We start from the raw sequence: 26,955 nt of genomic DNA on the forward strand, positions 1-26,955 counted from the left end.
ATGAAGATATTATATAAATACTTAACAAAGTTCTTTAGTAAATTGAAACTTAAAGTTACTATGCTCTTTCCTTTTTGATTCTATTTTTTTTTCCCATTCCACTTTATTTGAGATGGCCAACATAGCTTTTTTGAAAGGTTCCCTCCATAGTTAATAAGCTTAGAAGGGCCTTGAATCATGCATAGGAAAATACATAAGAGTATTATGTAATGTTACTATGGTCATATTGTCAAATTTCTGTGTATAATTAGTTCTTTGTAACATGTTATAAAATAGCAATTTTATATCTATCAAGAAATTAGAAAAGATAGCAATTTTAATTCCAATCAGATATATGTTAACAAGTGAATACCACTAATACTCAATCACACATTAGCATGATTTCTAAATAATTTCAAATCAGAAGCTTCCAATATTATACGTAGAAAAGTTAAAATGGTAACACAAAGAAAATTCAAAGGCTTCTTGGATTTATAAACTGTAATTTTAGGCTCATTACAAAATAAACTTTTCAGAGTGTTTTAAAACTCACATTTGGAGTTTACTAAAATAAGGTACAATTATAAACTAGAAAAGCTGTGAGAGATGAAGAAAACAAATAAAATATTAATGAAAATATTAATTTACTGATATTTGGTATGCAGGAAATAAACAACTAGCTACACTGTGTAAAAGATTGTAACAGTTTTGAGCCAATTTTATTAATCACGGCATATAATAACATAAAACACCATGTTTACTCAAAAGGCATAAGATGACCCTTCTAAAGTTTAAGACTGCTCAACTCTCTTAAATATAAAGCACCTACAAGGTGTTTAACATATGTAGTAGGTGATTTTCAGGGATCATGAAACACAATTTTAACATGCTGTCACTTATGCTAGAAATACTCCTTAAGGTCTAAAAAGACTTAGGAAACAAGCCAGACACAAAGGTTCAGCTCACAAAAATGCAAGTGAAAACATCTGGGAGAAAATTATCTCCTAAAAGTCTAACATTACAAAAGAGAAATTTTCAAAGACAAGAGGGGAAAACTCATTTTAGTATATCAAATATGAAGCATATTAATAAATTTCACATGGAAAAAATAAGTTTTGTTTCTGTGCCAACATCACTTAATCACACCATCATATACTATATTAATATTATGGGAAACTGAATATAGTGGCCAGAAGCACAATCTACACCTCAATCACTAGGACAGCTTTATCTTCTTCCCTAACCTTTTACACCTTCTAGTGTGACCATTCTCCACTTTGTATCACATTGGCCTAAGGTGACATTTAGGGGAGAGGGATAAAAGAGTAACAAAAGCCAAGACTGGAATGAATAGGATAGATCTGGCAGAAACCATGACATTTAACAAAGGGGTGAATGGTCCAGTACAAGGAGAAGGTAGGAAGAACTGAACACAAACAAGGGTTCCTACAGAAAGAGAGGCCACATTGGATTTGCAGAAAAATGATCTACTAAAACATTAGCAACAGAACCAGTTTCAGCTTCCTCTCACTTATTATAACTACGTTTTTAGTGAAATGTGGCAATAATATAAATATAAATTTAGGTCCCTTGGAAGTAGCATGGAGAATAGAGTAAAAGGGAGTAGAAGTAGTAGTGAACATTTTTGAGTTTGGTTGGTAAGTGCTTCATTTTAAAATACAACAGTGTGTTCATTGAAAAATACATAGGTTACATGGTGCCAAACTTGTCTTAGTTGCTTTCTGAAACAATAACAGCAATAACTTTATATACTAAATATTTTCTATTTATGTTCTAACGGAGTTTTGAAATTAACTTATATATCTCTTTACAACAAACTATGAGGTACCATTTCATTGCTTCTATTTTTTTTAATAACTAAGGAAAAGAGAAATTAAATAGTTTGTCCAAGATTACATCACTAATAAAAGTTAAAACTGGGCTAAAACCACTTAGCATGCCCCCCAACTCCTGAAATTACTATTTCTAACTTGGTGCTCAAAATTCTAGAATTACACAAATATTAAGAGTTAACAATATGTAGATTACATAGTCTATATGTTTTCTGAATAAAATAAATGATAGCTAGTAGTTCATAGAACTCTGACATTATTTGTCTACCATGTCCTTTGTGGCATGTTTTCAGCTGTTAATTAGGTAAGAGTAAATTTATCATTTGTACAATGCTTTAAGGTTCTATAATAAGCACACACTCACATTGCACTATCACATTTAATTCTTGTAACAATACTGCATAGCAGGAATTATCATTTCACTATTTTAGAGCTAAAACAAGTTTTGTATTACACCTTCACTTTTCATAAACTTCAACTCTATGCTTTCACACACTTTAGGAGACAATACCAATGTACATGAAGAAGCTGAATATTGAAGAGATTACATGCTTTGTTCCAAGTGATACAACTAATAAATTACACATGAGATTAAATCTAAGTCCTAATTCCAAGTTTAAAACACAAAACTTGCTCTCTATAGGTGATTATCTTTCACAAAATTATTGAATATAATCAAATTACAGAAATGTCAGCCTAGAAGTTCATATTTCATCTGATTTTTAAACAAACCCAACACTAAATAATTTTCACATTTGATCACAATATTTTTAAAGACTAAAAACCACCAATATAATTCTACTACATTATTTCACAAAATAATAATGTAAAGACACATAAGAACAGCCTTGTAGTCAAGATGAAACTTTCTAGGCTTAAATACAGAATTTATAACACTGAGGGCTGGGGTTGTTGCTCAGTGGTAGAGTACTTGCCTAGCATTTGTGAGGCACTGGGTTCAATCCTTAGCACCACATAAAAATAAATAAATAATATAAAAGTATTATGTCCACATACAACTAAAATATATTTACAAAAGAATTTATAACACTTATAAAATATTAAAATATTTCATATATAAATGTAGATTACAATTTTGTGCCACTTTTTTGGGAGGTGGGAGTGCATGCTAGGTACCAAACCCGGGCCTCACACATGCAAGGCAAGCTAAATTCCCATCCCAAAGTCCTTTAGATACAAAATTAATTCAATTCCATTTATAAAACATTGACTAAGTTCACATGCCATGCCTGTGCTAGGCACTGTGGTTGTAATTACATAAGCAAAGGCACATTAACTATTTAGGAGCTCATAATTAAACATAGAAACAGAGATATAAAAGCAGATTTAATATCAGGCTGATGAAACACTCAAAATAACAGATTAAAACAAAACTTTATGGGTACATAGAAGGAAAAAAGATGTTTTAACAAATAGCTGGGAATTAAACTTGATAACTTACATGCCTCATAGTTTAACAGTGTCTACCTTCTTTGCCCATCTCTACTTTAAACTTTAAGCATGTCAACAACATCAGAAGTTAATATTCATAAATACAAGAGATTTCTCTTTGATCCTTTCTGGAAGAGTAGAATTTGATTTTCTTCTAAAAATAAGTGAAACTTTTATAAATGGCAACACAGGCGAACTACTTAGTTGAAGAAAATCTAACAATATATTTGGAAAATTATTTGAAGAATGAAAGAATTATAGGAAGAAAAGAGGCATGGCAAGGGAAAGTGTGGGACCACATATATGGAAAAGTGGCTAATGCCAAAAGTGAACAACTTCAGTCCAAACTTGAAGAATCCTGATTTAATTCTATGTGCTATGATGAAATACCAAAGGCTTGAATAAACCAACAGAACATGCTTATAAAAAAATTTGTCTCAAAAACAAACAGAAAAATCCATTAATAGCAGACCAATTTAAGACCAGGAAAAAATATTTTACCTAATTTGCCAAATGTTTGCATGTTTATTCATATGAAGTTCAATACATATTTTGAAAAGCAGTAACAGCTTGAAGTAGTTGAGATTTAATTTCTGTTAAATTTATTTTAAGAATTTCAAGGGGCTAGGGATGCAGTTCAGTGGTGGAGTACTTGTCCAGCATGCCCCAAACCCTGCGTTCAATCTCCAGCATCACAAATACAAAAAGGAATTTCAAAAACACAGATATGAACAATATTATATTTGCTTATGTTAGCAAATGCATAAAAAATTAAAATAATTCAATACTTCAACATCCTCTTATATTCTATGGCTATTTATATACTGCTAAATGAAGAAAGATCAAATGAAGAAATGAGAAAAAATTAATTGCAGTAACACAAAAGTATCTTAAAGTATAAAGCCAAAAAAGCAAGAAGAAAACAACGGTGTTTAGTTAATATTCTACATTTGTTAAGGGAAATGTTATGTTTTACTTTGTTTTTGACCTTAGTATAAAAGGTCTTACACTATCTGGCCCCAAACCACTTTCCATCTTTATTTTCTAAAAGGGGAGCAGACGGGACTGGGGCTCAGTGATAAAGTGCCTGGCATGTGTGGGGCATTGAGTTTGATCCTCAGCATGACATAAAAATAAATAAATAAAATAAAGATAGTATGTCCATCTACAACTTTAAAAAAAAATTAAAAATAAAAATAAAGTGAGCCCACATTTCTCTGACCCTTAGACTATTTTCTGCATTCTTACTGCCATGACTTTATAATGTTTTCCCACCATTTTTTGCAGCCATATATATAGTAAGATAAAGCTTAGTCCTCATCTTCCTAATGAAGTCTTTAACTGTCTTAATTCCTGTATCTATTAGTTTCTTGTGAACATGTGCTAATTTCATACTCTGTTACATGGCTCCCAAAATGTGATGTGACTAGCAAGCATTTACAAGTTAAATTCAAACTAAAGAAAAAGAAAATTTAATACAAATAGGAAATGCAATCCAATTTGTCTTCATATAATATTAAATGAATATTCAAACAAGACCAAATATAAACCTGTGAACTTACCCCATTTAGGCTGCCTAAATCTTTCACCAAATGCTCATCTGTAGAGGCATCATAATTGATTACAGCATGTTGCTTATCCACACTGCGAGACTGAAAGGAATTTTTCTTAAGTTAATAAATACAACCAAATACTAGAATAAATACCAAACAAAAGATGTTTGGCTAGTATCTAACGTTAATAATATAATAGGTAAAATAGGAAAACACTGAAGTAAAGTGGTTTAAGTGTTATTATACAACACAAATTTACCATCACTCCCTGAAGACAAAAATAGCCAATTTTTAAAAATATTCTTTCTACAATTATGTTATACTTTTCAAAAAAAAATAAATCAGCTGACTTTGTTGGATATATCAAATTACAATCCTTTTATAATTTAAAACTGCTATAAGGAAATCATGTGAATTAGTGTTTTTTATGTATCTTACTGCTAAAAAGTTTACTCTTTAAAAAAATTGTACTCTCTATATGTAATAAGAATTGTAATGCATTCCGCTGTCATATATAAATTAAAAAATAAAAAAATAATTTTTACTCTTAATACTAAAATTTATAAATTACATAAGGAATTTAAAGAAAAGGGAACATAAAGGGATAATTTTCTGAATAAAATTATTCTCACTTAAAATGAGATTCTAAAACTGGTTCATGGGTGAGCTCTAAGAGTAAAAAAAAAAACTAAAAATGAGAGAAATTGCAATGACAAACTGTTTTTTGAAAGTGGCTTTGAAGCGTCCTTTAAGGTATACACACATACACACACCACAGCTTAGTGAGTAGTCTACAGATGGAAGTATCTGAACAATGTACTAAGAGCCTGTGAAAACTGTTACTGAAAGAAAGAGTTTATCAGTAAAGGCACAGGAAGAGTCAGAGAACTGATGAATCTGAACTCAATAACCATTACAGAGCAACTGCACAAAACTTTGCATATAAAAGCAAAAGTGCTATCAAAACTTGGGAAGAGATATGACTTTCAGTTTCTAGTCTAATATGTGAAGAACTTGGAAGCCATCCTTTCAAACCTCACAGAAAGAAAAATGTTGAACAAAGTAAAAATCAAAATTAATCCTAAATCAGGCACAATGTCACACACTTGTAATACCAATGACCTAGGAGGCTGAGGCAAGAGGACCCCAAGTTCAAAGCCAGCCTTAGCAACTTAGGTCCTAGGCCACTTAGTGAGAACCTGCAACAAAGATAGATAGATAGATAGATAGATAGATAGATAGATAGATAGATAAAATAAAAATTTTTAAAAAGGGCTGTGGCTGTGGTTAAGTAGTTAAGCACCTTGGGTTAAATTCCTGGGATAGGGGGGAAAAAATCTTAAAAGCTGAAGTAGTGGCACATGTCTCTAGTTCCAGCTAGTGAGGAGGCTGAGGTGGAAGGATAACTTGAGCTCATGAGTTCAGGACCTGCTTGTACAATAGAGCAAGATCGCCATCTCAAACAAAAATAAACAAAAAATCACCTTAGTTTCATCAGAGGGCAAACTACCATTAGAAAGACAAGCAAATACAGAGAAAAAATAGCTTTCCAGGAGCAGAACTCACAGCTGGAACTAACACTAGTAAGAAAACTTAAAGGTTAAGGAATTAATAGTTTAAAAACTGGAATTCTACACTCTTTTCTACCATTTCTTATGATGGTAATAAATAAACGAACCCCTACAATAATAGAAAAGACATAAAACATAAGAGAACAGAGACCACTGAATTGAGCCATCTTTCCAACTCTGGGTGTTCAGAAGAAAGGGAGATATTACATAGGACCAAGAGGGGGGAATCTTGTTTATTTATTTAATAAATAAAGTGGCAATTTTTTCAAGAGTAGTCTTATGAATTCACCTGTGTAACTCTTAAAATAGCCAATTTAAAGAAAGGCAAAATTTTTATATTTCAGTTATCAAATATATTCAAGGTATCAATTGTGGTTCAGTATCCACCATAAGAATTAGGGCAGAATAGCAAGATTATATAATATACTAGTCTAGTGAGTAATCAAGAAAAAGAGAGTATAAAGGATATGTTATTGCATCTAACCATATGAACAATAAAACCATTTTCATTTCCAGATGATCATATTCACATCTCCTCTAAATTAAACTAAACAGAGAGAAGGTATACTATAATTTTCACAACCCATTTAGATATTTCAATAAATATTTAATAATAATCATTCAGAAACAATTTAAATTTTAATAAAGACTGCTTACTTCATCAAGTCTCTGATACTAATGGAAAAACCTTAGCTGATCCAGTTGTAAATCACAAAGATAATTTTTAAAAATTTGTTCTAATTTGTTATGACAGTGGAATGTGATTCAATTCATACGACACATATAGAGCACAATTTTTCATATCTCTGGTTGTACACAAAGTGTAGTCACACCATTCATGTCTTCATACATATACTTAGGGTAACAATGTCCATCTCATTCCACCATCTTTTCTATTCCTATGCCCACTCCTTTCCTCTCCTTCCCCTTTGCCCTATCTAAAGTTCATCTATTCATCCCCATTATGAATCAGCATTCTTATATCAGAGAAAACATTTGGCATTTGGTTTTGGGGGATTGGCTTACTTCACTTAGCATTACATTCTCAAACTCCATCCATTTATCTACAAATGCCATGATTTTATTCACAAAGACAATCAATTTTGACAGGGCCTTTATTCCTGTCATAATATGCTTCTAGAAAGAATGAAAGGACTGGGGTTCTAGCTCAGTGGTAGAGTGCTTGCCTTGCAAGAGTGACGCAGTGAGTTTGATCCTCAGCACAACATAAAAAAATAAATAAAGATATTGTGTCCATCTACAACTAAAAAAAAAAAAATTTAATGTAAAACTATCCACTTACTGTCCACTTGCCATACTGTCCCTTACAAAAGTCTATGCCTCCTTCCTCTTGACTTTTACTTCTTATAAAGACCTTCTTCCCAAGGCTACGCAGTGTACTCTTTAAAGTGTGCCTTACTTTAAATTCCTCTTTGTTCTAAAGTTCTTCATAGATGGGTTATCTCCCATTATCTTCCTTTAACTCAAATTTGGCTTTTCCTCTTAGAAAACTAATTCCACTGCATTCCTTTAATATGAATGCTACCCTTCTCCCAAATCCCACATCCTGGTTTTTTTGGTTTTGATTTGTTTTGTTTTTAAATGGGAGTCAAAAGTCTTCCAATTTACTATTGTGGCTTCGATATCATGACTTATCCCCTTCAATGAAAAACCCTTTACTTTTTTGTAATGTAAAGGTCCAATTATATTACAGAGTTAGTGAGTGGTCAAGAAAAACTAAGGAAATAGTATGTTACTAACATAAAAATGGATACATTGACCAGTGAAACAGAATGGGGAGCCCAGGAATAAATCTGAACATGTACAGTCAACTAGTTTTTGAGAATGGTACCAAGAGGACAAAAGGAAAAGATCATGACTTCAACAAATGGTGCTGGAAAAGTGGATTTCTACACACAGAAGAATGAAACTACACCCTATTGTACATCATATGCAAAAATTGAACATATATAAATGTAAGTTAAGAAACTATAAAATTCTTAGAAGGGAATATAGGGGAGAAGGTCCTGGACATTCGCTTTGGCAATGATTTTTGAATATCATAACAATAGCTCAGGTCACAAAATCAAAAATAAATAAATGGGACCACAACACACTAAAAGTCTTCTCACAGCAAAGTAATCAATCAACAAAATTAAATGGCAGTTTATGATTAGGAAAACATATTTGCAAACTATGTATTTGTTAAGAGGTTAATATTCAAACTTTAAAAAGAATTCATACAACTCAAAGTGGAAACAGAACTCAATTAAAAAATGGGCTAAAGACTTGAATATGCATTTTTCCAAAAAAGACACAAAAATGGCCAACAGATATATGAAAAGGTGTTCAACATCATTAATCATTATGAAAATATAAATCAAAACCACTGAGACCACCACCTCATATCCTTTAAGATATTGTCAAGGATGTGCAAAAAGAATCTGTATGTTGTTGGTAGGAATATATTTTGCTATAGCCATATGGAAAACAGTGTGGAGGTTTCAAAAGAAATTAAAAATAGAACTAACATATGACCCAACAATTCTTCTGGGCTTATACCCAAAAGAAATGAAATCACTTATCAGAACATTTGGCCGATTTTTGGGGATTGGCTTATTTTGCTCAGCATGATATTCTCCAACTCCATTCATTTACCTGCAAAAGCCATAATTTTATTCTCTTTTAATGATGAGTATATTGTGTATATATACCACAGTTTCTTTTATCCATTTATCTATTGAAGGGCATCTAGGTTGATGCTGATCCATAATGGGGGGGGGGCATGGGAAAAATGAAGGAACTTTGATTGGGCAAAGGGGAGGGAAGAGAGGGAAGGGGTATGGGGGCAGGAAAGATGGTGGAATGAGATGGACATCATTACCCTAGGTACATGTACACATAGGGTGTGACGCTACATCATGTACAACCAGAGAAAATGAAAAGTTGTGCTGCAATTGTGTACAATGAATCAAAATGCATTCTGCTGTCATATATACATAATTTAAATAAATAAATAATTTTTAAATAAAAAATATGAAGTCACACACTATGTGACTATATACTAATAAAAATTCCAGCAGGAAAAAAAAAAAGAAATGAAATCACCACTTTGTAAAGATATCTGCATGTTCATGTATATATATATATAAAAGAATGAGCTCTTGACATTTGCCCCAACATGGATAATGAGCCTGACAGATATTATGCTAAATGAAATAAGTCAGACACAGAAAAATATTACATGACTTTTACTCATATGTGGACTCTTAAACATGTACACACACACACACCAAAAAAAAAAAAAAAAAAAAGTGGTTACCAAGGGCTGAAGACAGGGGCTAGAAGATGGGAAGATACCAGTCAGAGAATACAAAATAGTAGATATGTAAAATTAAATTAACATGTTTAGACACCTAATGCACAACATGAGGACTATGGGTAATTAAATTGTACCATTTATGAAATTCATTTTTAAATGAGTAGATTTTAGCTGCTCTTATCACAAAAACAGAAATATGGCTAACTATATTAGAGGATAAATACATTAATTACTATCTGCATATAACCTACACCACGTGGTAAAACTTAAATATACATAATAGAACTTATTTTTTAAAAAATATCAACAATTGCTATTCTCAAACTACTAGTAGGTATCATAATAAGCATATTTAAAAGAAGCAGTAAAACTAACATCCCTGAAGTACCAATGATTTACTACATGCTAGGCTAATTATACAAATTATTTACAAGTCTTATTTTTAAAATGTCTAATATGAAACCTCCTACTTAGAAATAAACTTTTCTATTTTGAGCTCTCAGTTATCAAAATGCAATCCTCAAGATGTAGAACTTATTTTTAGATAATGCAGGGATTGAAAATAATTGCACTCATAACTAGAGTTAAAAGAGAGAGTCAGAAAGTTCAAATCTAAATACTATTGTTCTCTAAAAGAGTAGGAAAATATTTTATGCTAATTTCAAGTCCTGAGTAGACACAATACCTGCAACATGAGCTCACAGTCATCTCTTCCAACAAAAATCATTTCTCGTGGCAGCCTGTGGCGAGTGCCTCCACTGCTCACCAAAAACCAGGATGTTAAGCTCATTTTCTGCTTAGCTTCTAAGTCTTTGGCAAAGCTACGTCATCCTGCAGAGACAAGAAAAACATATATTTTGACATTTTTAGTTTTAGAATCTATTCACCAAAGCCTATACATAAGAATAGAACTGCATTCATAAACAATATATAACAAATTTTCACCAGTGAAGTAAGTCCACAAACTCCACTAAGAACTGAATTAAAAACAAAGAGATTGAGCCAGGCCTGGAGGGACGCATCTATAGACTCAGATGGTCAGGAGACTAAGACAAGAAGATTACTTAAGCTCAAGAGTTCAAAACCAGCCTGGCAAACACAGTCAGACCACTGTCTTTTAAAGAGGGCAGGGGTTGAGGTGTGTGGGGAGGAGATAAAAGAGGGTCATTAAGTAGGTGGTCAACTAGTAAATACTTACACTTCTTGTTTTAGTCAACCAAAAGACCTGATAAGAACAATTTTAAGGAGGAAAAGCTTATTTTGGTGCTCATAGCTTCAGAGGTCTCATTGGAGGACTCATTCAGAGGACTCCATTCCTCAGGGCCCCATAGCAAGGCAGAACCTCATGGTAGAAGAGTGGCAGAGGAAAGTAGTAGGGGATATGGTTCCAGGAAGCAAAGAGAGAAACTTCATTTGTCAGATACAAAATATATATACCCCAAAGTCATGCCCCCAGTGAACTACCTCCTCTAGCCACTCTTCACCTGCCTTCAGTTACCACTGCTTGGTGTAAGGCTTTCATAACCCAATCATTTCACCTCTAAATCTTCTTTTATTATCTCAGACATAAGCTTTTGGGGGACCTCATCCAAATCATAACTCTCCTAAAAGGCTTTAGAATAGCTTATAAAGGTCTATAATCCTCATATAAATACTAACATTAGTACAATGTTAATATCAGAAATCAGCAATACTGTACAAATAAATGTCTTATCTATGAATGGTTTCACAAAATGAATGCACCTTATATCTGACTAAGAACTAATTATGGATGCCAAAGAAATTGCTTCTTTGACTATCAAGTATAGGACACTGAATTCAATTTCAAAAATATGCAATTTCGGTTGCTCTTTCCTCACACATATTTTACTTTCTTAATATATTTCCTTTTTGTTCTTGGAACCCTTTTATACTTAAAAAAAAAAAAGATGGACCCCTAAGAGTATTGAGTGTAATACATATCCTCTTCCTGGAGACAACTACCATACTTAAGTATACAGTGTAAGTCTATGTGTATTTCTATTTAGTCATTAGAATATTAAAAAGATGTGACTCAAGAGTCAAGAGTTAATAAAATTAACGTTTTTTCTGTTTTGATAAGGACATTCTTAAGGAAAACAGCCTTTAAAAAAACATGTAAATATGTGTATTATCTCTATATTAAACATACATATATATTTACAATATTAGAAAATAAATTAACTGATATTTATTTTCACTTTAAAGTAATAATAATGGGCCAATTTCATTTAAAAATGCTAATATTTCTATGAAAACATAAACTATATACCAAAGCAAAAGAAATTACAGTGAGAAGGATAGCAATATTTTCCACTTCGCAAATCTCTTTAATGTCTGGCTTAAAAAGATTCCCATATATGCTTTGCCTACATAGCACTGCAATCTATTGTTTATCCAGATATACATAAAGAAAACCTGGCTTCACAGCGATAAACAATTGGAATGGGGACATGTATTTTAAGTCTTCTCAAATAATTATTGATTGTTTTTTAAAATACTGCATTGAAACTTTATAAGTGGTGGTTTTCTTGAAAGTTATTTGCAATATGGAATATGAATTTGCATCAAGGAACCTTATATGCTGTTACATAAAAATCTACCTTTTACTTTGATGGGATTTTGCAACCCCATACATTGGTCCTTTGGAAAATTCCTTGTTTCCAGAAGAATGCAGGTTTTACAAATGTTGGCAAGTTTTATTATACTATTTTATAACACAATCATTAATATCATCACCCATCTCAACAGAAAATTCTTTAAATATTAGACAGCTGTTAAGCTCATAGTAGCAGAATTCTTAAATTCTAATTTTCTCTTGATAGCTTCAATTTTATTATTGCAAAAAAAAAGGATCTTTATCACTTCATTTCCTTGAGACCCACTTTGTCTGACAAATACCCAAGTCTACAAAATTATAATTTGTCAGTCAGTGTGTAAAGTAAAAGTGTTCTATGAAACCAAGTACCTAGTTCAGCTCATACAATAATACTACGATGATACTTAAGTGTACAATGTAAGTCTTTATGTGTATTTCTATTTAGTCGTTCAGAATATTAAAAAGATGTGATTCAAGGATCAAGAGTTAATAAAATTAAAATTAACATTTTTTTCTGTTTTGACAAGGACATTCTTAAGTGCAAATAGCCTTAAAAAAAAGAATTACAAATATACAGCAATGATGACTACAACAACTACTAGTACACTCCAGTGTCATTACCTTGATATATGTATGCTAAGGAACCATCAAACTTTATCGCCATTCTTTTTGTAAATCTCAGTACAACAAAAAAGGCAAATAATGCTTTGAGATCATTATGAAAAATGTTTTGACTCCAAAGACCCTTAAAAGGATTTGAGGAATTCCCAGAAGCTTGTGGATTGAGCTTTAAGAACGACTGTTCTGGAGGATGTGGCTTTAACAGTTAAGGATATAAACCTTGGAGTTAGATTGGCAGATAAATCTGAATCTTGGCTCTACTACTTTCTATTTTGCATGAACTTGGACAAGTTATATCATCTTATTTTCCTGAGTTTCCTCATCTATAAATGAGAATAGTGATGGGATCTACTCAAGCTTTTACTTAGGAATAAAAAGAACAATACTTATAAATATTTTACCATAAAATGGATTTTGTACTACACTTGAATTAAAAGTAAGCTATGCTAGCCTTTTCAACAAATGGTGTGAGAAAACTGGTAATCCAAAGAATGAAACTTGATTCCTATCTCTCACCCAGCACAAAAGTCAACTCAAAGCAGATCAAAACCCTAGGAATTAAATCAGAAATTCTACATCTGCTAGAAGAAAATGTACGCCCAACACTCCAATGTCTTGGCACAGGAACCAACCTCCTTAAGACTCCTAAAAGTACAGGAAATAAAACCAAAAATCAATAAGTGGGATACCATCAAATTTAAAAGTTTACGCACAGCAAAGGAAACATGATTGTGAAGAAAGAATGTACAGAATGGGAGAAGATATTTGCCACCTGCTCCTTAGATAGGGCATTAATACCCAGAATGTACAAAGAACTCAAATTAACTTTAACACCAAACCTCCCCAAATAACCCAATTCTTCATCATTCAGCTTAGCAACAAAATTCCTTAACAAGACACCTAAAGCACAAGAAGTAAACTCAGGAATCAACAAATGATATAGTATCAAACTAAAAAACTTCTTCATAGTAAAGGGAACAATCAAGAACATGAAGAGAGAATGTACAGAACGGGAGAAAATCTTTGCCCTCTGCACTTCATGTAGAGCATTAATCTCCAGGTTATATAAATAACTCAAAAAAGCACCACATAAAAATATATAAATAAAACAAAGGAATTGTGTCCAACCACAACTAAAAAATAAATATTAAAAAAAAACTACACGGCAATTTCATCTCAGAATGGCAATTATCAAGTAACAATAAACGTTGGTGAGGATATGGGGAAAAAGGTACACTCATACATACATTGTTGGTGGGACTCCAAATTAGTGCAACCATTGTGGAAAGCAGAATGGAGATTCTTCTGAAAACTTGGAATGGAATCACCATTTGAACCAGTAATCCCACTCCTCAGAATATACCCAAAGGATTTAAAATCAGCACACTATAGTATTGCCCCAATCAATATTGATAGCAGCTTCATTCACATAAGCATAAGGCTCTACATTTAATCCCCAGTACAGGGGGGAAAAAGAGAAATATGACAAGTGTTGGTAAAAATATAGAAAAAGAATCCTTGTTGATTAATGGTGAAGATGTAAAATAGTGCAGTCACTGTGGTTTGTCAAAAAACAGAATTTATATGTGATCCTACAATTTCACTCCTAGGTCTATACTAAAAGCACAGATGCAAACAAATGTTGTTACACCAATGTTTATAAAAACATCATTCATAATAGGCAAAGGTACAAACAACCCAAGCATCCTTCAAAAGATAAACTATAAACAAAACATGGCATATTTACATAATGGCTATTATTTGATCATAAAAAGAAATGAAACTCTGATATAGGCTACAACATGATGAACAATGAAAACATTATGGTAAGTGAAAAAAAGCCAAGCACAAAAAGACAAATATTACATGGTTCTGCAGCATCAAAAATAGGCAAATTCACTAAGATAGCCAGTAGAATAAAGGTTACAAGCAAATATACTAGGAGGGGGATGGACATTTACTATTCAAAGAGGAGAGTTTCTGTTTTGGAACATGAAAATTTCTACAAGTAGCAATGTTGGTTTCACATTGTGAATGTTAAAATCACTGAATTGTATAGTTTTGATAAATTTCATGGTAACATATCCAGTAGTTCCCTCTTTCTAAGGTTTCACTTTCCACAGTTTTGTTTACACACAGTTTGAGTGCAGAAAATTTCAGTACTTGATAAGTTTTAATTGCAAACAGTTCTTTGTAATATAATGAAATCTTGTATCCTCCTCTCCATTCTTACCCAATGCCTTACTTGCCCCATGTATACATCACACACCTTGTTCTACATCATCAAAAATGTATGGTGTCAAGGTGCCAAAAACATACACTAGAGAAAAAACAGCCTTTTTAACAAATGGTGCTGGGAATATTGGAAATCCATATGTAGAAGAATGAAACCAGACCCTTATATCTCAGTATGTATAAAAACCAACTCAAAATGAAACAAAGACCTAGGAATTAGACTAGAAACTATACAACTCCTAGAAAAAAACATGGGTCAGTACTCCAACATATAGTCACAGGCAACAACTTTCTCACTAGGACCCACAAAGCTCAGGAAATACACAAGAATTAAGTAGGAGAAAATCTATGCTAGCTATTCTTCTGACAAAGGATTAATATGGAGAATATAAAAAGAACTCAAAAAACCTAACACCAAAAATAAAAAAAAACCTTAACAACCAAAAATCAAATAATCCAATTAATAAAAGGGCAAGTGAATTAAACAGACACTTCTCAAAGAATACAAATGGCCAAACAATACACGGAAAAATGTTTAACATCGTGAGCAGCTAGGGAAATGCAAATCAAAACTACACTTAGATTTCATCTCACACTATTCAGAATGGCCGTGATCAAGAATACAAATAATAATATATCCTGGAGAGTACAAGTGGAAAAAAGGGATCACTTTTACACTGTTGGTGGCATTATAAATTTGTGTAATCACTATGGAAATCAGCTATACTACTCTCTGGTATTTATTCTAAAGAATTTAAGTCATCCCACTATAGTGATATATGCATACCCATGTTTACAGCAGCGTAATTTGCAAGAGCCAAACTGTGAAACCAGCGTAGGTGTTCATCAATGGATGATGTATAAAGAAAATTTGGCATATATACCAAGGGAGTTTTCACACTTAAAGAAAAATGATTATGTCTTTGAAGGAAAATGGACAGAACTAGAGACCATTATGTTAAGTGAAATAAGTTAAACTCAGAAACTCAAGGGTCATATGTTTTCTTTCACAGAGGAAGGTAGAGAGGAAAAATAAATGTAGGGGTGATTCTCATGGAAATCAAAGAGGAAAGGACTAAGGTGATAAAGGTATGAGAGGTGGAGAGGGAAAGGAAAATGCTAAGGAGTGACACTGACCAATATTATTTTGTGTGCAAGTACACAACAAATCCCACCATATGCACAATTATAATACACCAATAAAAAGTGGGGAAGAAATTTTAAAAAGGTCAGGCTGGGGTTATGGCTCAGCAGTAGAGCACTTGACTGTCACATGTAAAGCACTGGGTTCAATCCTCAGGATCACATAAAAACAAATAAAGGTATTGTGTCGATCTACAACTAAAAAAAAATTTTAAAACATAGATATTAAAAAAATAAAAATTCAATTCTAGGCCACAGCGCATTCTGCCACTGTTGCCCCATCTTAGGATGTGACCCACCTCCATCTTAGGAACATTGCCACTGCTAGCATAATCATCTCAAGACACAGCAGACTTGATCTTGGTACACCAGCAGGGGCCTGGAGGCCCAGTGCTCAGTTGCCTGAAGTTTTGCCATCACCTCTGGCATCTTAGGACACAGCCACCTCATCTGGGGACACCAACCAGGTCCTAGAGCTACATTATCAACATGACTGACTGCAAGTTTTATCACACCAGAGACTCCTGCTGGGTGTTCCAGTAGCCAACATCTTGCTACAGAGGCAGGAGAAAGCCAGCTCTCTAGCTTTGCAGACTCGCAGGGATGAATGGGGCTGGCTATAGCAGGGTTAGAAGGCAGGAAGTAGATCTGAGGGCATCTTGCTCTTGGTTAACTGACCCAGTCATCTCGTGCCCACAGGGTTCCTGGGGCCCAATAGAACTGACACTTGCTGGGCCTTGGCACCATCCCAGTCACCGGCTGCATCCCAGTCCAGCATCTACAGATCCCCTAGTCCTGCCAGGTCCGGAATCAGTCTGGCATCCAACAGGGCCCTCTGGCACCTCAGTCCCCAATCTCTAAATCTCTCCCTACCTCACCACCCCCAGCACCTGATCCTGATACTACCAATGCAGAGCAGCTCTTTGCAACCACTGCACAGGTCTCAGTGCTCAGCCCTCAGGACCACCTGGGAGAGAAGTGCCTGATGTCTTAATAGGAGATATTTGGTTTAAGGCTGTATATTGTTTGCACTGAGTGCTGTTAATGTGATCTCCCCCTTAAAAGAGAGATACTAGAAACCTTTAGGGACACTAAGTCTGAAGGGTAGAAACTGTGGTACCTCAGATCTACATTGCTAGATGAGAAGACACACAAACAACATGAATAAAACAAGGGAACAAAGTGACCCAAACAAACCAAGATGCTCCAATGATAAGAGTCCATTGACAACATAGCAGAAGAAATGTCAGATAAGGAGTTCAGAATGTACCTAGTTAAACTGATTAGTGACATAAGGATGATGTAAGGAGTGAAATCAGAGATAAATTTCAGGAGTTGAAAGATCACTTCAATAAAGAGGTAGAGTTTATGAAAAGAAATCAAGTAGATATCCTTGAAATGAAGAAAACAATAAACAAAATTAACAATTCAATAAAATGTACCACCAACAGACTAGACCAGTTGGAATGACATATCTTCAGGCAATGAAGACACAATATGTAATCTTGAAAATAAAGTTGACCACACAGAAAAGATAGATGGTAAGAAACCATGAACAGAACTTGCCAGAATTATGGGATAACATGAAAAGACCAAATTTAAGGTTTATTGGATAGAGGAAGGCGGGGACATACAAACCAAAGAAATGCACAATCTTTCCAATGAAATTGTATCAGAAAATTTCCCAAACCTGAAGAATAAAATGAAAAATCAAATACAAGAGGCTTACAGGACCCCAAATGTACAAAATTACAAGAGACCCATACCAAGACACATTATAATGAAAATCCCTAGCATAGTGAATAAGGATAGAATATCAAAGGCCACAAGAGAAAAATATCAGATTACATATAGGGGGAAACCAATTAGAATCTCAGTTGATTTCTCTGCCCAGATCCTCAAAGCTAGGAGATCTTGGAACAACATATACCACCCTCTGAAAGAAAATGAATGACAACCAAGAATTTTATATCCAGCAAAATTAAGCTTCAGATTTGAAGATGAAATAAAAACCTTCCATGATAAACAAAAGTTAAAAGAATTTACAACTTGGGCTGGGGATGTGGCTCAAGCGGTAACATGCTCGCCTGGCATGTGCAGGGCGCTGGGTTCGATCCTCAGCACCACATAAAAATAAAAAAGATGTTGTATCCACCGAAAACTGAATTCTCTCTCTCCCTCTCTCCTCTCCTCTCTTAAAAAAAAAAAAAAAAAAAGAATTTACAACTAGAAAGCCTGTACTACAGAACATTCTCAGCAAAATATTCCATGAGGAGGAAATGAAAAACAAAAAAGTGAAACCAGCAAAGGGAGAAACTACACTAAAGAAAGACAATCAAAGGAGAAACTAAGTCAAATTAAAAAACAGAAATAAACCAAAATGAATGAGAATACAAATCATATCTCAATAACAACCCCGAATGTTAATGGGTTAAACTCATCAATCAAAAGACATAGACTGGCAGAGCGAATTAAAAAACAAGACCCAACAATATGCTGTCAACAAGAGACTCGCCTCACAGGCAAAGGCATTCACAGACTGAAGGTAAAAGGATAAGAAAAAATGTATCACTCATGTGGACTATGTAAATAAGCAGGAGTTTCCATGTTATGTCAGATAAAGTGGACTTCAATCCAAAGGTAATCAGAAGGGACCAAAAAGGACATTTCACACTGTTTAAGGGAATTATACATCAACAAGACATAACAATTGGAAATATGTATGCCCCAAACAATGGATCATCTACATACAAACAACCCTTCTCAATTTCAAGAATCAAATAGACCACAATACAATAATACTGGGTGACTTGAACATACCTCTCTCACTACTGGATAGATCTTCCAAACAAAAATTAAACAAAGAAACTATAGAACTAAATAATACAATCAATAATTTGGACTCAACAGAATATGTATAGATATTTCATCCATCAACGAGCAAAATACACTGTATTTTTTCAGTGTCTACAATCAATTTTATTTTAATATAATCTAAACACATACCATTTAGATAATACCAAGAAAAATTTATGTACAAGAGTTGATGCTATTGCATTTGGATAAAGCTGGCAAATTTTTGCTACTAGCATAGCCCAGGAAACACCACTGAGCAAACCTAGTATATTGGAATAGATGTTGTGGCATTTGGCCCACAGTTCAACACCTCTCAGAGTGAACGGGAAGATCTCAATGTTTGGTACTAGGTTTAAAATTTCATTGGTTACCCTGCAATCATTAAGAGTTCTTACGCATCTTATATCTAAATTTTTAAGCAGACTGTCATCGCATAGGTCCAATTCTTCTAGAATAGTCTGCAGTGCTAATCTTCCAAACAAAATATCAATCTATATCCCATCAAAACAGAGTTTGATAACTGATACAAATGCCTCTTCAACAGCTCTTAATCTTTAACTTCTTGTAATTTTAATATACCATAGAACGAGGTGAAAAAAATCACTTCCATCATCATGTCTTGGTGTAAAACACAATGCATCAATATCAGCACCTTTTGAATGTACTCCTAACCTGTAAGATCCAAATGTAAAAAATGTTCCTCCAACATTTTCAATTACAGAATGTGGAATATTCTTCCTTTCACTGATTTCTCAGATCCACTCTTTCACCAAGTTATTTAATTTTCCCAAATTTAAAATCATGTGCTATAGCTCCTCTTCTGCTTCGAAAAAACACAAAGGGCTTCAGAGTCTCAATTAGAATCTAAGTCAATTAGAATGTAGTCAGTCTCCTTGCCGGCTGCTCAGCTAATAGGAGAAGTAATGCCATAGTGCTTCTGTGGAGGCTATGTTTGTTGTGATCCCTGCATTGTAATTGGAAATGACATCATCTCCTGTGCCAGCACCACCCAGTCACTTATCCTCCCCCCAAACCACCACTGCTGTCACCCTTGGCATGATCCACTGAGGCAGGAAAGAAGGGAGGACCTGCATCAGCCCTGGGTCCAACCTTGTGAATACTCTTTCATCTCAGCAGCAGATCCGTTTCTAAAATAGAACATTTTATGCCACAAATTCTTAGCAAATACAAAACAAAACAAACAAAACAAAAAACAGGGATACCACCCTGCATTCTATCAGATCATAATGTAATGAAATTAGAATCAATGATAAAATAAAAAATAGAAACTACTCCAACACCTGCAGACTCAATAATATACTATTAAATGACAAACGGATAGCAGAAGAAATCAGGGATGGAATAAAAAAAATACTTAGAGGTAAATGAGAACATCAATATAACATACTGAAATCTCTGGGATACTATGAAGGCAGTGCTAAGAGGAAAGTTCTCTGTACTGAGTTCACTCATTGAAAGAACAGAAAGTCAATGAATAAATGACCTAACATTACATCTCAAAGCCCTAAAAAAATCAATACCAAAAGCAGAAGAGAGAAAATAATTAAAATCAGAGTTGAAGTCAATGAAATTGAAACAAAAGGAACAATTCAAAAAATTGACAAAACAAAAAGTTGGTTCTTTGAAAAAATAAATAAAATTTGATAAACCCTTAGCCATGCTAATGAAGAGAAAGAGAAAGAAAACTCAAATTAGTAAAATTTGTGATGAAAAAGGAAATATCATGGTGGACACTACTGAAAAACAGAAGATAATCAGAAACTATTTTGAAAGTTTCTTCAATAAAATATCTTTTTGAATATCTTTTTGAAAATCTTGAAGACATCAACAAATTTCTACAAATGTACCTACCCAAAATGAATCAGGAAGACATACACAATTTAATCAGATCAATTTCAAGCAATGAAACAGAAGACTCCATCAAAAGCCTACCAATCAAAAAAAGCCCAGGACCAGGCAGATTCTTAGCTAAGTTCTAGAAGACATTCAAAGAAGAATCAACACCAATACTCTTCAAATTATACCATGAAATATAAAAGGAGGGAACCCTTCCAAACTCATTCTAAGAGGCTAGTATCACCCTGATATCCAAACCAGACAAAAACACATCAAGGAAAGAAAACTTCAGATCAATAACCCCAATGAACATAGGTGTAAAAATTCTCAATAAAATTCTGGCAAATCACATACAAGAACATAATAAAAGATAGTGTACCACAATCAATGGGGTTCATCCCAGGAATGCAAGGTTGGTTCAACATACGGAAATCAATAAACGTAGTTCATCACATCAATAGACTTACAGACAAGAATCATATGATCATCTCAATAGATGCAGAAAAAGCATTTGACAAAATACAGCACCACCTTATGTTCAAAACACTAGCAAAACAGGGGTAACAGGAACATACCTCAACATTGTAAAAGCTATCTATGCTAAACCCAAGGCCAACATCATCTCAATGGACAAAAATTGAAAGCATTTCCTCCGGAAATTGGAACAAGACAAGGATGCCCTCTATCTCCTTCTCCTTCTTCTTCTTTTTTTTTTTCTTTTGTACCACAGATTGAACTCAGGGCATTCAACCACTAAGTCACATCCCAATCCCTATTTTGTTTTTTATTTAGGGATAGGATCTCACTGAGCTGCTTCGTTCAGCAAGAAATTAACGGGATACAAGTAGGAAAAGAACTCAAACTATCAATATTTGCCAACAACATGATTCTATATCTAAAAGATCCCCCCCAAAAAAATTCTACCAGAAAACTTCTAAAATAAATGAATTCAGCAAAATAGCAGGATATAAAATCAATACCCATAAATCAAATGCATTCCTATACATCAGTGATGAATCCACTGAAAGAGAAAGTAGGAAAACTACCTCATTCACTACAGCCTCAAAAACAAACAAACAAAAAAACACCTTGGAAATCAATCTAAAAAAAAAAAAAAAAAGAGGTAAAAGACCTGTACAATGAAAACTACAGAACACTAAAGAAAGAAATTGAAGAAGACCTTAGAAGAAGGAAAGATCTCCCAGGCTCTTGGATAGGCAGAATTAATGTTGTCAAAATGGCTATACTACCAAAAGTGTTCACAGATTTAATGCAATTCCTATTAAATTCCCAATGACAATCTTCACAGAAATAGAAAAGGCAATCATGAAATTCATTTGGAAAAATAAGAGATCCAGAATAATTAGAGCAATCATTAGCAAGAAAAGGAAAACAGAAGGCATCACAATTCCAGGCCTTAAATTATATTACAGAGCCCCAGGAACAAAAATAGCATCATATTCGCACCAAAACAGATGCATAGACCAATGGTACTGCATAGAAGACTCAAAGACAAACCACATAAATACAGTTATCTCATACTAGACAAAAGCTCCAAAAACATTTGTTGGAGAAAAGATAGCCTCTTCAACAAATGGTGCTGGGAAAACTGAAAATCCACATGTAACAAAATGAAATTAAACCCTTATCTCTTACCTTGCACAAAACTCAACTCAAAGTGGATCAAAGACTTGCACAATATAACAAAGATCCTGCACCTAATAGAAGAAAAAGTAAGCCCAAATCTTTACCATGTTGGCTTAGGAACTGACTTCCATAACAAAACTCCTAAAGTGCAAGAAGTAAAATCCAGAATCAATAAATGGGATGGCTTCAAACTAAAAAGCTTCTTCTCAGCAAAGGAAACAAAAATGTGCAGAGAGACCTATAGAATGGGAGAAAATCTTTACCACACATACCTCAGACAGCCACCCCAGATCTCTTTACATATTGTCTATGGCTGCTTTCAACTCTATGATGGAAAAGCTGAGCAACTGGGACAGAGACTATAAGGTCCACAAAGTCTATATATTTGATTTTCTGGCTCTTTAAAAGAGAAGATTTTCTGAGGAATCTCCATATTGCTTTCCATAGTGGTTGCACCAATTTGCAGTCCCACCAGCAATATATGAGTGGGACTGAAACTGGTGCAACCACTCTGGAAAGCAGTATAGAGATTCCTCAGAAAACTGGGAGATGAACCACCATTTGACCCCACTCCCACTCCCTGGTTTATGCCCAAACGACTTAAAATCACAACAATTCATAACAACCAAACTATGGAACCAACCTAGATGCCCTTCAACAGATGAATGGATAAAGAAAATGTGGTATATATACACAATGGAATATTACTCAGCCTTAAAGAAGAATGAAATTATGGCATTTGCAAGTAAATGGATGGAGTTGGAGAATATCATGGTAAACAAAATAAGCCAATCCCACAAAACCAAAGGCAGAATGTTTTCTCTAGTACGTGGATGCTAATTCACAGTAAGTGTTGTAGGGGGGCATGCTAGGGAAAAACAGAGGTAGTTTGGATTAGGCAGAGGAGAGTGAAGGAAGGGGAAGCGATATGGGGGTAGAAAGAATAGTAGAATGAATCAAACATTATTACCATATGTACATATATGATTACACGATCATTGTGATTGTATAACATTACAACCAGCAGATTGAGAAGTTATACTCCATTTATTTATGATATGTCAAAATGCATTCTACTGTCATGTATAACTAATTAGAACAAATAAAAAATTCAATTCTAAATGTTCCATGTCATGAACTTAAAACATAACATTTTTCTGCTTAATTATTAACTCTGTTAAACTCAAAATGATTAATTCAAACAGTCTTGGTATTTAAATGAATAAAAAATAAGATGATGTTTAAAAATAAAAGGTATTATATCATCTCACAGCATTGCAAGAAGGATAAGAACATTACAAGAAATTTTGAGAAGGCTGGGGATGTACCTCAATGGTAAAGCACTTGGCCTAGTATGTGTGAGACCCTGGGTTTAATCCCCACTGCTGCAAAAAATAAAAATAAAAAATGAATGAGAGAGACTATGATCTCATGAATTTTATAATAACATATTATTATAACTGTACAATTGTTCTATTTTATATTAGTTATTGTTAATATTTTATAATATGTAGCTTAAACTTTATCCCAGGTGTGACAATACAAAATACATATAGGGTTTGGTACTGTTCATGGTTTTAGCTATCCAGTGGCGGTTTTGGAAGATATCCCCTGGGAATAAGGAGAGAATTCTGTATTTTATGATAATTTTTAATGTGATTTTTTTTTTAAAGTCATTTGGCCCTATCTCTGTTTTTAAACTGGAGACACAATAAAAAATCTTATTTCACTTAGTTTTGTATAATTTCTACTTGAGATGTTTAAAAATAAAAGGTATTATATCATCTCACAGCATTGCAAGAAGGATAAGAACATTACAAGAAATTTTAAGAGGGCTGGGGATGTACTTCAATGGTAATTACAGCACTTGGCCTAGTATGTGTGAGACCCTGGGTTTAATCCCCACTTGGCCCTATCTCTGTTTTTAAACTGGAGACATAATAAAAAATCTTATTTCACTTAGTTTTGTATAATTTCTACTTGAGATAGTTTGACTTACAATTTTTCCACCTTATAATGATGCAAAAGTGATATATTCATATAAACCATACTTCAAATGTTCATCTTTTTGTCCAGCTAACAATGTGTAATGTGACAACATTCTTATGATGCTGGACAATGGCAGCAAGCTCCAAGTCAGCCCCATGATCATGAGAATAAACAACCAATATACAGTATACTATTTCTAAGCTATGAGGTTTGGTAAGCTAGGTAAATTTAATGCATTTTGAAATGCTTATGGTGTTTTCAATTTATAATGAGTTTTAAAATATAGCCCCATTGTAATTTGAGGAGAATCTCTATAGTCATGAATCACTTAACAGGGACATGTTCTAAGAAATGAATCATTAGATGAGCACAATAGAATGTATTTATATGAACTAAGACAGCTACTATATCACAGGAAGCAACATAATCTCATGGGTCCACCACTGTGTATGTGAACTACTGTTGATCAAACCATCATTATGTGACACTGTTTGTTTCTGTCCACCTTAGGAAAAAACAACAACAACAACAACAACAACAACAACATTTTGACCACTCAAGTTTCCCAGAGAACTTGGAGTTTTTTTCTCTTAAAGAACAGATTGCCCAGAAAGGCAATTTGTAAATCAATGGAAATGTAACTGATGTGACACAGCAATCTGTATACGGGGTAAAAATGGGAGTTCATAACCCACTTGAATCAATCTGTGAAATATGGTATATTAAGAACTATGTAATGTTTTGAACAACCAACAATAAAATAATTAAAAAAAAAGAACATATTGCCTTAATATGGCTTTCTATTTTTGTAAATAAAGTTTTACTGGAACAAACCCATGTCTTTCACAATAGCTGTGACAGAGACCATATGGCTTACAAAGCCTAAAAAGCTACATATAGTATCAATACCGGTTTTTAGTTTTACTATTTTCAATGAAGTAATTTAAAGCACACTTCACATTTACCTATTTTCTACAACTAAAAATACTAAATATTCTATTTAACTTTATTAGTGGCTCATGTTTAGATTACCAACAATTCATAAACTATGTTGTAAAATAGTTACTTCCTCAGAACTTAACATAGAATATGGATGCATCTTTCCTAATACTAGGTTCCTGTAGTTATATTCTTTATGGCTTTTTGGTTTTCTACTTTCTTACCAATAGCTGTTTTTCATCTTTACAATCATATTCCCTCCTGCAATCACTTAAAAAATAATGTAAACATTCTGGAACTAGGTTTAAATTGAACAAATAAAATCTGAAAAACAGCTCTGGTGAATAATTTACAGTTTGAGCATCACTAATCTAAAATCTGAAATCTTACATGATAATCACCAAGTTATGGATTTTGGAGCACATTTCCAGATTCCAAAGGCTCAACCAGTGAAGCCTATACAAATATTTCAAAACTTCAAGAAACTCAGAAACCTGAAACACTTCTGGTCACCAGCATTTTTCACAAGAATACTCAACCTATACTTATGTTCTCATTACAGGTTTTAAAACACAAATTTTGTTTCTCTGAAGGCTTCAGTTATGCAATTTGGGGATGTTTAATTGGTAGACAGTAGAATTCTAGAAGTAAGATACTATTGTTTAAAAGAAATATCACTCTACCAAATTAAATAAGAAGACTGAAGTTCTCTAATTCAATAAAAGCAATTGGAGAGTCTGGGGATGTGGTTCAGTGATAGAGGATTTGCCTGTTTGCCTGGCATGTGTAAGGCCTTGGGTTTGGTCTCTAGCACCGCAAAAACAAAAAGAAAAAAAGAAATCTGATATATGCTGGGTATTCCTATTTAGTGTCTAATATAATAAAAGAATTTTATCTAATGAGGAATTTAAGAGACAAAAAAAAAATTTAGTATCAGGGATTGGACCACATGGCATATATTCATTCATTACTCACTAATTAATCTGTGTATGATTTAGATTATTTTTAAATAGTTATTTTTTAGTTGCAGTTGGACACAATACCTTTATTTATTTATTTATTTATTTATTTATTTATTTTTATGTGGTGCTGAGGATCAAATCCAGCGTCTCACATGTGCTAGAGGAGCACTTTATTGCTGAGCTACAACCCCAGCTCCTGCCAATGGATTTTTAACTTTTGTTTATTCATATGTGGTGCTGAGGATCAAACCCAGGGCCTCATACAGGCTAGGCAAGCACTCTACCACTGAGCCACAACCCAAGCCCCTAGATTTTTTTTTTTAATGGACACAAGCTGAGGATTGAGCCCAGAGCCTCAC

At 33.6% G+C, this 26,955-nt stretch overlaps 1 protein-coding gene and 1 pseudogene across 14 annotated transcripts in view; both read right to left on the reverse strand.

Moving 5' to 3' along the window:
- The window catches only part of CEP170 (centrosomal protein 170), a 127,763-nt gene that overhangs the window by 81,153 nt on the left and 19,655 nt on the right, over nucleotides 1-26,955 (reverse strand). For all 13 annotated transcript variants that reach the window (XM_081300504.1, XM_081300503.1, XM_081300505.1 and 10 more), the window contains exons 2-3: nucleotides 10,416-10,561; nucleotides 4,847-4,936 (exon numbers count right to left, since the gene is read on the reverse strand). In XM_081300504.1, coding sequence (XP_081156630.1) covers nucleotides 4,847-4,936; nucleotides 10,416-10,520 — 195 coding nt within the window. In that variant the 5' untranslated portion in view covers nucleotides 10,521-10,561. The remainder of the gene's footprint in view (nucleotides 1-4,846; nucleotides 4,937-10,415; nucleotides 10,562-26,955) is intronic.
- Nucleotides 19,331-20,190, reverse strand: LOC308652062 (poly(A) polymerase alpha-like; annotated as a pseudogene). The gene has a single exon. The product of its transcript is annotated as a poly(A) polymerase alpha-like (transcript).

This window comes from Spermophilus citellus (genome assembly GCF_964194105.1).
Source record: "Spermophilus citellus genome assembly, chromosome: 6".
Classification (NCBI taxonomy): domain Eukaryota; kingdom Metazoa; phylum Chordata; class Mammalia; order Rodentia; family Sciuridae; genus Spermophilus; species Spermophilus citellus.